Here is a 15,533-nt window from a genome sequence, read left to right on the forward strand (position 1 = left end):
GGTCAAACTAAGTTGCCCAGGCTGGTCTCAAACTCCTGGGCTCAAGTGATCTGCCCTGCTCGGCCTCCCAAAGTGCTGAGATTACACGTGTGAGCCACTGTGTCCAGCCAATTTGATGTTTTTCAAATGTTCTGTAAGCTTGTATTACTTAGAAAGAAAAGTTATCTTAAAAAAGCAATTTTGTTCTGAATGTTGGCATTCAAGTTTGGAAACTGAAAACTGTGTTTGTGTTTAATGGATTTTTTTTTTTTAAGATTATGGTTAAGAACCTTCAGTATGAGTCCTTGTCATAAAAAATCTGCAGATAATTTTTTGAAATTATGAACTTGTACCAAGTGTCATTCCATTGAGCATGAGGCAGTTTTAACGATGATAGATGAATATGGTCTTCATTTGTCCTCTGTTCAGCTTATCCTTTTTAAGTCTGAATACTTACGAACAGATCAACAAAACTTGTGGGAAGGCCAATTTGATGGACTAAACACCAACTTCTAGGTAAAGTTAGTTTCTTTATTTCAAAGTAATTTCAGAGGTGTATTCAGTGTCAAATAAGAATAGTCTTCTCATACAAATTTGTCATGGTATAACCTACAAGGCCTTTCTGAAATTGTTATGTAAATGATCACATTTCCTGTTCCACAGTGTTGATTCAGGAATTAGCATGTTACACTAGATCCATGTTTTGTTCCAATGAGTATCCCATGTCTCTCAGCAGGAAACTTCACGAAATGTATTATGGAAGGGCATGCTTGTTCTCTTTGATAAAAAACATTAGAACCATGCTGAAAAACTTCTCAAAAAATTTCAGGAGATCATGTCCTTTGCAGCAACATAGATGGAGCTAGAGGCCATTATCCTAAGCAAACTAATGCAGGAACAGAAAACCACCTACTGGTCTCACTTATAACTGGGAGCTATACAGTGAGAACACATGGACACAAAGAAGGGAATAACAGACACTGGGACCTACTTGAGGGTGAAAGGTGGGAATAGGGAGAGGATCAAAAAACTACCCATCAGGTACAAGGCTTATTGCCTAGGAGATGTAATAATCTGTATACCAGACCCCTATGACATGCAATTTACCTATTTAACTAACCTGCATATGTACCCATGAACCTGAAAGTTAAAAAAAGAAAGAACCAAGAGAAAAGAAGAGAGAATCTGAAATTATGTGCCTCCTGATGAAAGACACACCATCTCATATAATCTTGGCAGAACTGACTAACAAGAAAGTTTCAAATAACAATATGCAAGCAACAAAATCCAGACTGTGGGACACTACAGTTTCAGCAAATAAATTTTACAGAAAAGGAAAGGTTGGATGGGGACTTGTAGATTAAAAAAGATGTAAGATATACATTAAAATGTTTTAAATGTCTAATATGAAACTATGGTTTCTGGGGATACACACTTAGGTGAAAAAGCTATATGAGTATATAAGAAAGTGATTAAAAGTCCTCGTAGTAGTTACTTTGAGGGACAGGAAGGGGTTGAGATCATGACAGATCACATGGAGGTACCTCTGGGTGCCTGCACAGTTCTATTTCCTGACTTGGGTGGTGGTTTCCTTTATAATAGCTCATTAAACTGTGCATTTATTTGGAGGGAGAAAAGTTTACATGCCAACTTTCTTTCCCTGATCATCTGTCTGCCCTTATATATTTCATGTTACCAACAACCTCCAACTTATTAAACCGTTAATCAGTTCTTAGTCCTGTTACTCAGCGTTTCAGTAGCATTTAACTGACATCTCAAGTACTCCTTGACATGTTTTCTTCGCTTGGTTTTTAGGCTGCCGCACTTCCCTGGCTTACTTTCCTTTCTTAGCAGTCCTACTCCATTTTACTTTCTGACTTGTCCTCTTTCCAACCTCTAGATTTTGTTGTAGGACTCAGTCCTTGGATCTCTTTTCTCTGTTTGCATTTACTCTCTAGGCAGTCTTGTCTAGTTCCTATAGCTGTAAATACCACCCATATGCCAAGCCTTCCAAATTTATATCTTTAGCCCCATCTTCTGTGAGCTCTAGCCTCATGTAACCAATTTGCATGTTTGACATAAACACTTGGTGATAGAATGAGCATCTCAAACTCAGCACACCCGGCTCACGCCTGTAATCCAAGCACTTTGGAGGCCAAGGTGAGCAGATCACCTGAGGTCAGGAGTTCAAGACCAGCCTGACCAACATGGTGAAACCCTGTCTTTATTTAAAGAAAAAAGAAGAAGAAAAACCACTGGTTATCACTCTGCCCTACAACCTACTCTAATTTTCTGCATTCTCTGTAAGTAGCATAACATTACTCAATTGTGTAAGCAAGTAATCCAGAAGTTATCTTTGGTTCTGTTCTTTCTCCCTACTGTCTATATTCATGAAGTAAGTCTTGTTGACTTCGTCTTCAAAATATGTTCAGAATCTGATGTTTCTTATCACTACCATCTCACCTAAATTACTGCAGTCATTTTCTATTGGTCTCTACACCTACTCTTGCCCTTTCTCAGTTTCATTGTAGCTAGAGTATTCTTTTCAAATATTATTTATGTTTAATAATTGCCATGCACAAGATCCTCTAACAGCATCTCCTAATATTTAGAATAAGATTTAAACTTTTTACCATGGCTTACAAACTGTATCCTCTGGCCTTTCCTTCTCTTACCAACCTCATCATCTACCACTCATCACCTGGCTTATTCTGCTCTACCTAAACTGACCTCCTTGCTTGTCCTGTAATATACCAAGATCCTTCCTGCCTTTTTGGCCTTTGCCTGAAACATCCTTCAGAGCTTCATGTGGCTTGCTCTCATTGTATCTTTCTACTCAGATGTTACCTGTTCTCTCATAATCCTTATTTCCTCTAGTCATTCTGTTAGATACCTGCCTGTTTCTTTACCATTTATCATTTTCTGTCGTCTCCATGGGAGCATAAGCTCCCTAAGGGGAGGGACTTGTTCTTTTTCACCAGTGTATGCCCAGTGCCTGCAATAGTATCTAACATATAATAGATGCTTGCAAAGATTTTTTTTTGTTTTTTTCTGAGATGGAGTTTTACTCTTGTTGCCGAGGCTGCAGTGCCATGGTGCCATATGAAGATTTATTTGATGAATGAATATACCATTTTACTGAAATAGCTGTTTGACTCATAGGCAAATTGGTTCTCCTTTTCTCTGGCAACAAAGAATTTCCCATTACTTCTGTCTAGTACTTGACAGTATGTCTTCCAACACCCTCCTCTTCTAATGTCAGTATTTCAGCACAACCAGCCACCTACCATATCACTGTCTTACACATCATATCCTATAAATTGTCAACTCCTGTTCATCCTTCCTTTGCATGTTGCCTCTTAAATGTGCGCCTCTTTCTGTATCCCCTTTCCTAGTTAAAACCTTTATCATCTCTTACTGCTTGATTGCAGTAACCTCCTGCTTCTCATTTTGTCTTCCCTAGTACATCTTCCACATTATCATCAGACTTTAAATTATATATACCATTTATATTTGCATCTCTTGCAGTGTCTGTCACTTTTTGTTTTTTCAGTAGCAGGCACTCAGTGAATGTTGGATGAATAATCCTGTTTCTGGAAAGCAGAATTGATGGGCCATGTGATTATTTTAATGGCTATAATTCTTTGAAAAGAATTTATGCTCAAATAATCACTCCTTAATCCTGTTTTGGAAATGCTGTAGCAATTCTTTGTTGTCCATTGTTTTTAATGGACTTTTTAAGTGACTGTAATTACATAATACACCAATGGGGTATTTCACAGTGGAATTTTGTTTACTGCTTTAATAAAATTCGAGTAATATCTGTGTTTCTCTATTAAAATGATTCTTTCTTTTCTCTTAAGCTAAAGTCTCCAGTGAATATTGAATTGCTGAGGAATTTGGGAAAAGACAAATCAAAGTTCTCATTCCATGGATCCCTTAGGTGCGCCTTCCCAGTTTGTGGATGTGGATACACTACCAAGCTGGGGTGACTCACGTGAAGATGAATTAAATTCCTCTGATACCACAGCTGAAATATTTCAGGAAGACACTGTTCGATCACCTTTTCTTTATAATAAGGACATCAATGGAAAAGTAGTTCTTTGGTAATTATTTGATTGCATCATATGAGGAGATAACATTTTCTCATAATTTACTGTAACCTCTTTAAGCCCTAGCATTGTTGAAGTATATAGCTTTGCATATGCATATACAGCTTTATCGGGGTCTAATTGACCTTTAATAAACTACATATTTAAAGTATATAAGTTTTGGCTTATGTTAATACATCCACTAAGCCATCACCACAGTCAAGATAGTGAATATATCTGTCACTTCCAAAAGTTTTTTTCTGTTTCTTTGTGATTCCTCCCTCTTGCCCTTCTCTGCCTCCCCATCCCTAAGCAACCACTGATCTTCTTGTCACTGTAGGTTAGTTCGCGTTTTCTGGAGTTTTATATGATGAATTGTGTGCCTTTTAGTCTGTTTTCAGCAGAATGATTTAAGTTCATCTGTGTTACCGTATGTATCAGTAGTAGTTCATTGCTCTAAAAAGCTGCTTTATTGAGACATTGATATACAATATAATTAATCTGTTCAAATGGCACAATCTAGTGATTTTTAATATATTCATAGAGTTGCATAACCCTCACCACAGTTAGTTTTAAAACATTTTCATCAGCCCAAAGCCCCATTAGCAGTCACTCCCCATTTTTCCTTAATCCCTCTAGGCAATCACTAATCTACTTTCTTGTCTCTGTAGATTTGCCAGTTCTGAACATTTCACATAAATAGAATGAATACAGTAAAATTTGTGTTTTTTTGTGACTTAGCGTAATGTTTTCAGGATTCATCCACATTGTAGTACAAATAAATATTTTTTTAGGATTGAGTAATATTCCATTGTATGGGTATACCACATTTAACAGTTCATTAGTTGATGGATATTTGGATTGTTTCCACCTTTGGCTATTATATAAATAATGCTGCTATTTCTAAACATGATGGTTTTGTGAGTTTCATGGTTATAACAATTGCATTAAAGATCTGAGATGCCAGATAGAAATTTCCTTTCTACTATTGCTTAGCTTGTGAGCTAGCAAAACCAACATTATGAAAAAAGTCGAGGACAAAATGTTTTGAAATAATTAGAAACTAGATTTCTTCTTCATCCCCTCGCTTGTTTGTTCTTTATTGTTTCTTCAGGAAAGGAGATGTGGCATTACTGAACTGTACAGCCATTGTGAATACCAGCAATGAAAGTCTCACAGATAAGAATCCTGTGTCAGAAAGTATCTTCATGCTTGCAGGGCCTGATTTGAAGGAAGATCTCCAGAAACTTAAAGGTGAGTGAATTTTCTTTGGTATATTATTGCTTAGGAAACTTGTGTTTTGATATCGTCTACCTTGAAGAGGCATGTTTTGTGGGAAAATTATGTAGGTGTAACCGTTTTTCTTTTATTGAAACTAAATAAAAGCTGCTTTTGAAAGCTCCATTTTAACAAAATTTATTACATTTTGAAGTGTGTTAAAAACTGAGTACTGAGAATTTACTACCAGTAAAACTTCTCTGTCCCGTCCTGAATTTTAATTGACAATCATTGTAACTAGTTAGTTTTGGTAGCATATTCGTGGCTGCATATTTTCTTGCACAAAAGATACAAGAAAAGCATTGTAGAATGACTATCCTCTTGAACTCAAAAACTGTTAAATTACCAACCCTACAGCCCTTTGTTACTTGAGCTCAAATGAAATACTGTGAAATTCAATCTTCCCATTGTATAGAAAGTATTTATGAACTATAGCAATGTTTCTTAAAATGTAAACAGCAAAGTTAACCTGTATAAAATCTCGCTTTCTTTGCCTTCTATCATTTAACATGGACAACTGGTTTCTAACCTAATAAAAATAATAGAACTTGAACAGTAATACTTACAGTGCTGACTCTGTGGAAAGGATAGAATCAGAAGAACTGCATTTTTTTGATCCAGAAACTGAATTTTCACTATAAGGATAATGTGGGAAAATGGTGTTAACTAAGCTGCAAAACAAGACATGATAAAGAACATGTAGAAACTAGAAAGGATATTAAAGATAATACTGAGAAGTTCTTTGGTAAAAGTAACAGAGGAGCTGGTCTGGAAGAATTCCTAATGGCTTGCATGTGAATGCTTACGTATACCTTAGAGCTAGACTTATGGATAATAAAAGAAGAAAATTTAACAGAAGTGTGGAAGTAAAACCTCAATATTAAACTGGGTGTGTCTGAGCATCTCCCAACTGGGATTCGTATTATAACTCTGCCCTTTACTAACTGTGTGACTTAAGACTAGTTACTTTACCTCTGAGTCTGAGTTTCCTCATCTCTAAAATGAGGATGGTGATAGTAGTTCCAACCTCAGTTCTGGACATAGAGCAAAAACTTAATAAATATTTGGTGATGGAAAAAAGTTAATATCTTGAAGACTAAATTACATAATGGACATTAGGTGTTAAGCACACCGTAAGTGTTCAACAAGTATGATTTCTAGTGTTAGTTATTAGGCCCCAGTTGTGTGTTTAGTGAATCAGTGCCAATCTTAGGGCTGCACACTTACTCCTCTCCTCTCTTTACATTTTTATTAATGACTTAATAAAAACAAGCATGGCTTACCAAATTTGTAGATGATAGAAAGCTGAGAAGATACTGCTTGATAGACTAAAGATTTTTAAGTGACTGGAAGTATAAGCCAGAAAATGAAAAAATTAACAGATGAATATTAAAGTCTTATAATAAGTTGAAAATGATGGGGAAACATCAATAGTTTAACAATACTTCATGTCTTAGTAAAATGGCATTATTTTCCATGCCATTTTTCTTTTTCTTTCTTTCTTTCTTTTTTTTTTTTTTTTTTTTTTTTGATATGCTGCAATCTTGGCTCACTGCAACCTCCATCTACCCGGTTTAAGCAATTCTCCTGCCTCAGCCTCCCATGTAGCTGGGAATACAGGCATGTGCCACCACGCCTGGCTGATTTTTGTGTTTTTAGTGGTGATGGGGTTTCACCATGCTGGCCAGGCTGGTCTCGAACTCCTGACCTGAAGTGATCTGCCTGCCTCGGCCTCCCAAATTGTTGGGATTACAGGCATGAGCCACCACATCCAGCCTCCCATTTCATTTTTCATTCAAGAAACCTTAAGGTTAACACTTTCCTCTTTCTTATCCCTCACATAAGGTCTATCAGCATGCCCTAAATTAGTCTTAAATCTATTTCTGTCTGTCAACATTGTCTCCAGCAGCTAGTATATGCAACCATCATTCCCTGCCTACATTACAGCCATATCCTCTGTCACAGCTGATCTTACCATATCCATTCTTCATTTCTTAAATTCATTGTCCACACACAACCAGTAAGTGTGAACTCCTTCTTATGGTTCCCCTACTTCAGACCGTTTAGTGGCCTCCCATTAAACTTAAAAATCTAAACTCCTTAAACTGATCCCCATGGCCTTGCAAGACCTCAGTCACTTTTCTCCAGGCTTAGCCCATGCCCCCATTTCCCTTCCTTTCCATGCCTTAGTCAAACTGATCTTTTCTCGCTGCTTTAGTTTTGCACTTGCTGTTGGTCTTTCTCTTAGTTGTCAACCCTTATTCTTAAGTCTTGGCTTACATTTCTTCCTCAAAGCACTTTTCTTTTTACTGCATAATAGATCAGACCACCCACCATATATGCTCCCAGCCTGCAGTACTTCTCTCTTGTTGGCTTATCACAATTGTAATCTTGTAAATTGTCTTATAGTAACTGTATCCCCATTAAACTATAAACTCCATGTGGACAAGAACTGTATGTCTTTCATTACTACTTTTTAAGGGTAATAAACTGGGGATACCTAACAGAAAATTAGTAATACTGTGAAAACCAGATTATTTGAAAGAGTAATTTAAAAAGTTAGGGTTAACATAGAGAACAGAATATTTGGGGGAAACATACTACTGATTCTCAAATACTTAAAAAAGGATCATATTAAAGAGGAAGAATGATAATCATGGTGTGTTCATAGAATCCTTGATAAGAAGATACATGAAACCGTATGTCAGTTCAGTTAGTATCTAAGCATCTAAGAATTGATACTAAAATTAGAATAGGCAGGGTTGGCTTTTTGTAACCAAATTTCCTCCCTGAAAAAAAATCAGTCTTATATTCACTTTGTGAATTTAGAAATTTTATGAAACTAAACCTATGTGACGTTTGTTTATTATTTAAACCTGTATGTGGGTGTGGGTGTATACATACATTCTTATATCATTTGTTAGGAAAAAAGAATAATTGCATGTATGCTAGTCTCAAAATAAGATAATCATGTACATATTCTACAATTTGGCTTCTTCAGCAAATGAATTCTACCTTTTAATTTCAGAAATTACATACATCGGCTACCCAGACCATACTTAAAATTTCCAGGTGATCCAAAAATGTCCTTTGCAGCAGCTGTTTTATCCAAACCAGTATCCAATCCAGGACCATACATTGCATCTTTTTGTTATGTTTATTAATTTGTCTCTGTGTGTGGGGTTTTATTTTTATTTTTATTTTGCTTTTTTTATTATTATACTTTAAGTTCTCGGGTACATGCGCAGAACATGCAGGTTTATTACATAGGTATACACATGCCATGGTGGTTTGCTGCATCCATCCTTCCCATCATCTTCATTAGGTATTTCTCCTAATGTTAGCCCTCTCCAATCCCCCCACCCCCTGCTATCCCTCCCCTAACACCAGTGCCTCCCAACAGGCCCCAGTGCATGATGTTCCCCTCCCTGTGTTCATATGTTCTCATTGTTCAACATCCACTTACGAGTGAGAACATACGGTGTTTAGTTTTCTGTTATTGTGTCAGTTTGCTGAGATGGAGTCTCACTCTGTTGCCCAGGCTGGAGTACAGTGGTGTGATCTGAGCTCACCACAACCTCCACCTCCTGGGTTCTAGTGATTCTCCTGCCTCAGCCTCCTCTGAGTATCTGGGATTATAGGCGTGTGCCAGCACACCCAGCTAATTTTTGTATTTAGAGACAGGGTTTCACCATGTTGGTCAGTCTGGTCTCAAACTCCCAACCTCATGATCTGCCCTCCTTGGCCTCCTAAAATGCTGAGAATACAAGTGTGAGCCGCCACACCCAGCTGTGTGTGTGTTATTTTGTTATCCAGCACAGTCCCCTGTCTATGACACTGGCTTGTTGAGTGAACGAGGCCAATTATTTTCACGATATCCCTCCTTCTAGATTTGTTTGATTTATTTGAGGTACCATTTAGTTTGTATTTCCTATAAACTTGACATTATGTCTAATGGAGTCAAGTTTTGGCTAAAATATTTCATAGGTGGTGTTGTGTTGTCTACTTAATGTTGTATCATGTTAGACCTGGGCCATTGCTCATAGTAAGATGGCTCTCTTAATTGGAGCGATAACAGTTTGATCTTCCATTCTATTTTTTTCTTGCCACAGTCCCTCCTGGAACCCTCCATCCTCCCTTTCCTCTCTAGACTGTTCTGTATTCCTGCTGCACAGTTATTATTATTGAACTTTTTTTAAACATCATTCTGGAAAATCTTTTTATCTGTTTGATGGATTGGATCTCTCATCTTTGTGAGTAAATCTACCGGGAGATTTTAAAGAAAGATGCAGTAGGGCAAAACTACTGAGATTTTACTTCTGCCTTCATACTTAATTTGTATTGTGCTCAGAAATAGAATTCCAGCTTGGAAATCGTTTTCCAGAAATTTGAGGGCACTGCTCCTTTGTTTTCTGCTTCGATTAGTGCTGTTGAGAAGTCTCGTGCTGGTCTTATCCCTGATTGTATGTTACTGGTTTCTTTCTGGAAAGTTTATGATCTCATCTTTGTTTCTAAGTGCTCCTAGATTTTACAGTGATGTGCCTTCATATGGTTTGACTATTTTATGGGTTATTTGACTCCAGAAACTCATATTTTTCCATTATGGGAAATTTTTAGTTTTATTTCATTCATAATTTCTTTACTCTGTATTCTTCATTCTCTCTGAAGAAATCCTATTGGATGTTGTATTTTCTTGCTTAATTCTTCAGTTTTCTTATCTTTTATCTCTTACTTTTAGTTTCTTTTTGTTTTATTTTCTGGGGGATTTCTTCAAGTTTAGTTTTAACCCTTCTATTGAACTTTTCATTTCTGCTGTCATGTTTTTCACTTGGCTATACCACTTACATAAGTGCCATTTCCTGTTCTCTGAATAGTCATATTTTTATGACATTCTGATTTTAAGTTTTCTTCCCTGTGTTGTCTGTTTCTTGATCATGTGCTAAGTCTCCCCTTTTAGTTTTTGTTAGAGGCTTTTGTTGCTTTCTGGTGTCCCTTAAGTGTTACCTGGATTGAAGATGGAAGAACTGAAAAGTTCATGGGAAACTTTGTACACATAGGTGTATACATACGTAAGTTCAGGCTGCTATAACAAAGTATCATAGGCTGAGTGGCTTATAAAGAACAGGAACTTCTGGAGACTGGAAATCTGAGATGAGGGTACCAGCATGGTCAGGTTCTGCTAAGGTCTATCTTCCTGACTGCAGACTGCTGAGTTTTCATTGTATTTTCACGTGGCAGAAAGAGGTAGCAGCTCTCTGTAGACCCTTATAAGGATTCAGCTCTCATTCATAAGGGCTCTACCCTCATGACTGTATCTAATTCCAGTTACCTTCCAAAGACCCTACCTTCTAACACCATCACATTAGGGTGTAGAATTTAACATAGGAATTTTGAGGTGGTGAGATCCAAGATGGCTGATCACTAGCAGCTCGGGATTGTAGCTCCCAGTGAAAGCGCAAAGAATGAGAGGACGCCACACCTTCACATGAATTCTTGTTGCTCACGCACCAGGAGATTCCCAGCGGAGGAGCCCCACGGGTCGCCAGCGCGACTCTTGTGACCGGCGAGGTGGTTTTGCCGGCGCCTTGGAGCGACGGTTCTTGGTGCAGAGTCAGAAAAGCACCATCAATCTTAACGCCGCTGATTTGGTCGGTGCAGTGGGTTGCTCAGATTTCGGCGCTGAGAATCAGTAAGTTGGACGTCCACTCAGAAACCTAATTACAAAGACGGTGAATACAAAGACCACAGATGGATAAATTTATAACGAAGGGAGGAAAACGGCCAAAAAAGGCTGAGAATGCCCAAGATCAGAACGCCTCTCCCTCAGCGGGGGATCACAGTTCCTCATCAGCAACGGAACAAGGCTTGATGGAGAACGAGTGTGTTCCAATTACAGAAGCAGGCTTCAAAATGTGGATAATGAGAAACTTCTGTGAATTAAAAGAACTTGTTTTAACCCAATCTAAAGTAACTAAGAACTTTGAAAAAAGATTTGACGAAATGTTAAAAAGAATACACAATTTAGAGAGGAAAATAAGTGAATTGATGGAGCTGAAAAACACAATAGGAGAACTTCGTGAAGTATGCACAAGTTTTAACAGCCGAATTGATCAAGCAGAGGAAAGGATATCAGAGGTCGAAGACCAACTCAATGAAATAAAACAAGAAGACAAGATTAGAGAAAAAAGGATAAAAAGGAACGAGCAAAGTCTCCAAGAAATATGGGACTATGTGAAAAGACCTAATCTACGCTTGATAGATGTACCTGAATGTGACGAAGAGAATGAATCCAAGCTGGAAAATACGCTTCAGGACATTATTCAGGAAAATTTTCCCAGCCTAGTAAGGCAGGATAATATTCAACTCCAGGTAATACAGAGAACACCACAGAGATATTCCTCAAGAAGAGCAACTCCAAGGCACATAATCGTCAGATTCACCAGGGTTGAAATGAAGGAGAAAATACTAAGGGCAGCCAGAGAGAAAGGTCAGGTTACCCACAAAGGGAAGCCTATCAGACTTACAGCAGATCTCTCAGCAGAAACCCTACAAGCCAGAAGAGAGTGGGGGCCAATATTCAACATCCTTAAAGAAAAGAACTTTCAACCCAGAATTTCACATCCAGCCAAACTAAGCTTCACAAGTGAAGGAAAAATAAAGTTTTTTGTGAATAAGCAAGCACTCAGAGATTTCATCACCACAAGGCCTGCTTTACAAGAGCTTCTGAAAGAACCACTACACATAGAAAGGAACAAACAGTATCAGCCTTTCTAAAAAAATTATCAAAAAGAGCATCAATATAATGAAGAATTTACGTCAACTAATGGACAAAATAGCCAGCTAATGGCAGTATTAAACTCACATATATTATTATTAATTCTAAATTTAAATTGACTAAATCCCCCAATCCAAAGACAGGCAATTTGAATAAAAAACTAAAATTCCCATCAGTATGCTGCATCCAGACCCATCTCACATTCAAGGATACACGAAGACTCCAAACAAGGGATGGAGAAAGATTTACCAACCAACCAGAGAGCTAAAATAAATAAATAAAAAGCAGAAGTTACAATAAAGCAACAAAGATCAAAAGAAGCAAAGAAGGACATTATATAATGATAAAAAGATCAATGCAACAACAAGAAGAGCTAAAGATCCTAAATATATACGCACCCAATACAGGAATACGCAGACATACAAGACTTATAAAGAGACTTAGACTCCCACATAATAATAGTGGGAGACTTCAACATTAATATTAGACAGATCAATGAGACAGAAAATTAACGATATTCAGGACTAGAACTCAGATCTGGAACAAGTAAATGTAATTAACATTTATAGAACTCTCCACTTTAAATATACAAAATATACACTCTTATCAGTACCACATCATATCAACTTAGAAGTTTAAAAGAAATCTTGGTTGGCTCCTTGTTTGTTATTCTCTTCCCTCATTTTCTTTTATATCACCATTATTAAGGACAATTATAGGCATACCCATATTTAGATTGCATTCTAGCCCGGGCAATAAAGCAATACCCCCGTCCTCTCTCCCTCTTCCTCTTTCTCTTTCTTCTTCTTCTTTATTCTTTTTTTTTTTTATATAAGAAAAAGAGCTAAATGTATGAGGGATCTGTTCTCTGTATTATAAAAAGCTAATGCTTTGTTTTTCTTTAATAGATGGTATTTCTTTTTATAGCTGCCAAGGTTGGGAAAATGGCTTTATTATTGAAAAAAAAAAAAAGGAATTTTGAGGGAACCCATGCATTTAGTTCCTAACAGTGGACAAAGGTGGGCCTGGTGGGTCCTGATGCAGATGACAGAATAGGAGCCCTGTTATTTTATTGGGGAACTTTCCCCAGTTACCATAATCTGTAGGTCCTTTGGTTTGGGCCTCTCAATTTTTTGCAAAGGAATCTTCCAGGGGTTTAAGCCTAGATGTCTGTTTTGAAAGCCGTTTAGGAGCAGAGGCTAGACTTTTGTTGTTAGGTATAATACTTTAACTAAATCCCCTCTTTTCAACTGTGCTGGGGTTCCGTAATCCAGAAACTCTCTAGTTGAGCATCTCCAGAGAATAAACTTCCTCCCTGCTGCTCTGGTGGTTTAAAAAAAAAAAAAAAAAAATCATCACCTTGCTGTGCTGGCTGGGAGAGGAATTGTAGATTTGACTGTTTTTATACAAAATTTTTTTAGTCCCACAGCCCACTTCACAGCATAGCCTTTACAAGTACTTAGGTCTACAGTTTCTGAGCCTTTTTAGCATTCTCTAGTAATAATAATTGCTAATGCATGTATGCACTTTGCATATAATAACATTTAATTCTGTGAAGTACGTACTGCTAGTATCACTTTTAAATAGGAAGTGGAGTTACATCAAGGCCAAGCCCCTGCCCGGAGTGTCTCAACAGGAACATGGTGACTCAGGATTTGAATCAAAGCCCTGTGTCTTGTATCCCACACTGCTTTTCAGTACAAATCAGCTTACTTCATATTAGTTATCTCATTTCTTCAAACAATTAAATTTCTCTGCTCTGTTGAGTCAGTTACTAGTCAGTTGACCTTCTACCTTCCAAAATTTTGATGATGTTTCTCTGTTCTTTCTCATTCTCTTTACCTGTTGTATTGCTTTACTGTCATTTTGGGAACAGAAGGAGCAGAAATAAATGCTTGTATTCAGTCTGTAGTTTTAACAGAAATTTCTCAGAGTTCCTAATACTTTCTCTGTTTGATGTTTTCATTTGTTTTTATTTTTGTTTTCTTAATACCTCCAAATTTATATGTGTTTCTATTGTTTCCAGGTTGCCGAACAGGGGAAGCAAAATTGACAAAAGGATTCAATCTAGCTGCCCGGTTCATCATTCACACAGTGGGACCTAAATATAAGAGCCGCTATCGCACAGCAGCTGAGAGTTCCCTTTATAGCTGCTACAGAAACGTACTTCAACTGGCAAAGTATGGTCTACTCATTTTCTGGACATAGCATATTATACATTGTTAAAGACCCCAGTTTTTAAATATGAAGGCCCCAGTTTTTAAAGATTAAAGACCTAGCAATGGAAGTCAAATTTTAAGGAACTTAGGTGATTTAGGAGGACCCTGGTGATATAATTATTCTTCCAAACTTAGCAGGATAATGGGATAGATTTGAATAACTTAAGAATTTAACCTTTTTCCATTTTTATTCAGTTTTTATGTGTAATATATGTCCTCCAAAGAGTGCATGCAGTTAAATTGTATATTAATATAATTATTGAGTAGTGCAATTGGGTTAGCTATTATAGTAGTTTTGTAGAAGAGGGAGGCAAGGAGAAGTTGAGCTGCATTTTGGAATTAGTGATATGTTGTTGTGTATGTATTACAGATGTTTGAAGTGCAATTTTTGTGTTTTTCGTTTGATTGCAGAGAGCAGTCAATGTCTTCTGTTGGCTTCTGTGTCATCAATTCTGCAAAACGTGGTTATCCTTTAGAGGATGCAACACACATAGCACTTCGTAAGTAATATTGGAGATGCTCTACTTGAGTTGAATCATAAAATTTTTTTTTAATTCTGGACATGGTGGCTTACACTTGTAATTCCAGCAACTTGGGAGGCTGAGGCAGGAGGATCACTTGAAGTGAGAAGTTTAAGGCTGTAGTGAGCTGTGATGACACCTATGAGTAGACACTGCACTCTAGCCTGAGCAACATATAGCGAGACCTCATCTCAAAAAAAAAAAAAAAAAAAAAGCAACAAAAATTTTTTTTTTTATCATTAGTTAAATAGTTATAGTCAAAGAAAATTAATTAAGTGATTGTGGTGGCACTCTGGAGGGAAGTTTTTATTGGCAGGTTGCAGAGCTCTCAATTTAGTTTTCCAGGTTGACATTTTTATCCATTTGAATAAAGGGTTAGAAGACATCCCTATTCATTTTTTTAATTTATCAGAATTTAATTGAGCAAAGAATGAGTCTTGAATTGGGCAGCCCCCGAAACCAGAGTAGGTTCAGAGTAGCTGGCCTCTTGAATTTGAAAGTGATGCTAAGTTAGAAAGTATGGCTAATGTATTGAGTAGTTAAATCAGAATTTAGAATAATCTTAACAGTCTGCAACAAATGCAGTCAGATTTCATGGTATCATATTTGTGTAACACTTGGCAGTTTAGCCACTTTCACACATGCTATTTGAATGTAAAACTCTGCATTT

At 37.1% G+C, this 15,533-nt stretch overlaps 1 protein-coding gene across 3 annotated transcripts in view; it reads left to right on the forward strand.

Annotated features, from left to right (window-relative positions):
• GDAP2 (ganglioside induced differentiation associated protein 2) overlaps nt 1–15,533 on the forward strand; it is a 93,697-nt gene that overhangs the window by 4,959 nt on the left and 73,205 nt on the right. For all 3 annotated transcript variants that reach the window (XM_074381194.1, XM_003933529.4, XM_010344070.3), the window contains exons 2-5: nt 3,843–4,085; nt 5,185–5,324; nt 14,150–14,303; nt 14,754–14,842. In XM_074381194.1, the coding sequence (XP_074237295.1) occupies nt 3,910–4,085; nt 5,185–5,324; nt 14,150–14,303; nt 14,754–14,842 (559 nt within the window). In that variant the 5' untranslated portion in view covers nt 3,843–3,909. The remainder of the gene's footprint in view (nt 1–3,842; nt 4,086–5,184; nt 5,325–14,149; nt 14,304–14,753; nt 14,843–15,533) is intronic.

The sequence above is a fragment of the Saimiri boliviensis genome, chromosome 11, assembly GCF_048565385.1.
Source record: "Saimiri boliviensis isolate mSaiBol1 chromosome 11, mSaiBol1.pri, whole genome shotgun sequence".
In the NCBI taxonomy this organism is placed as follows: Eukaryota; Metazoa; Chordata; class Mammalia; order Primates; family Cebidae; genus Saimiri; species Saimiri boliviensis.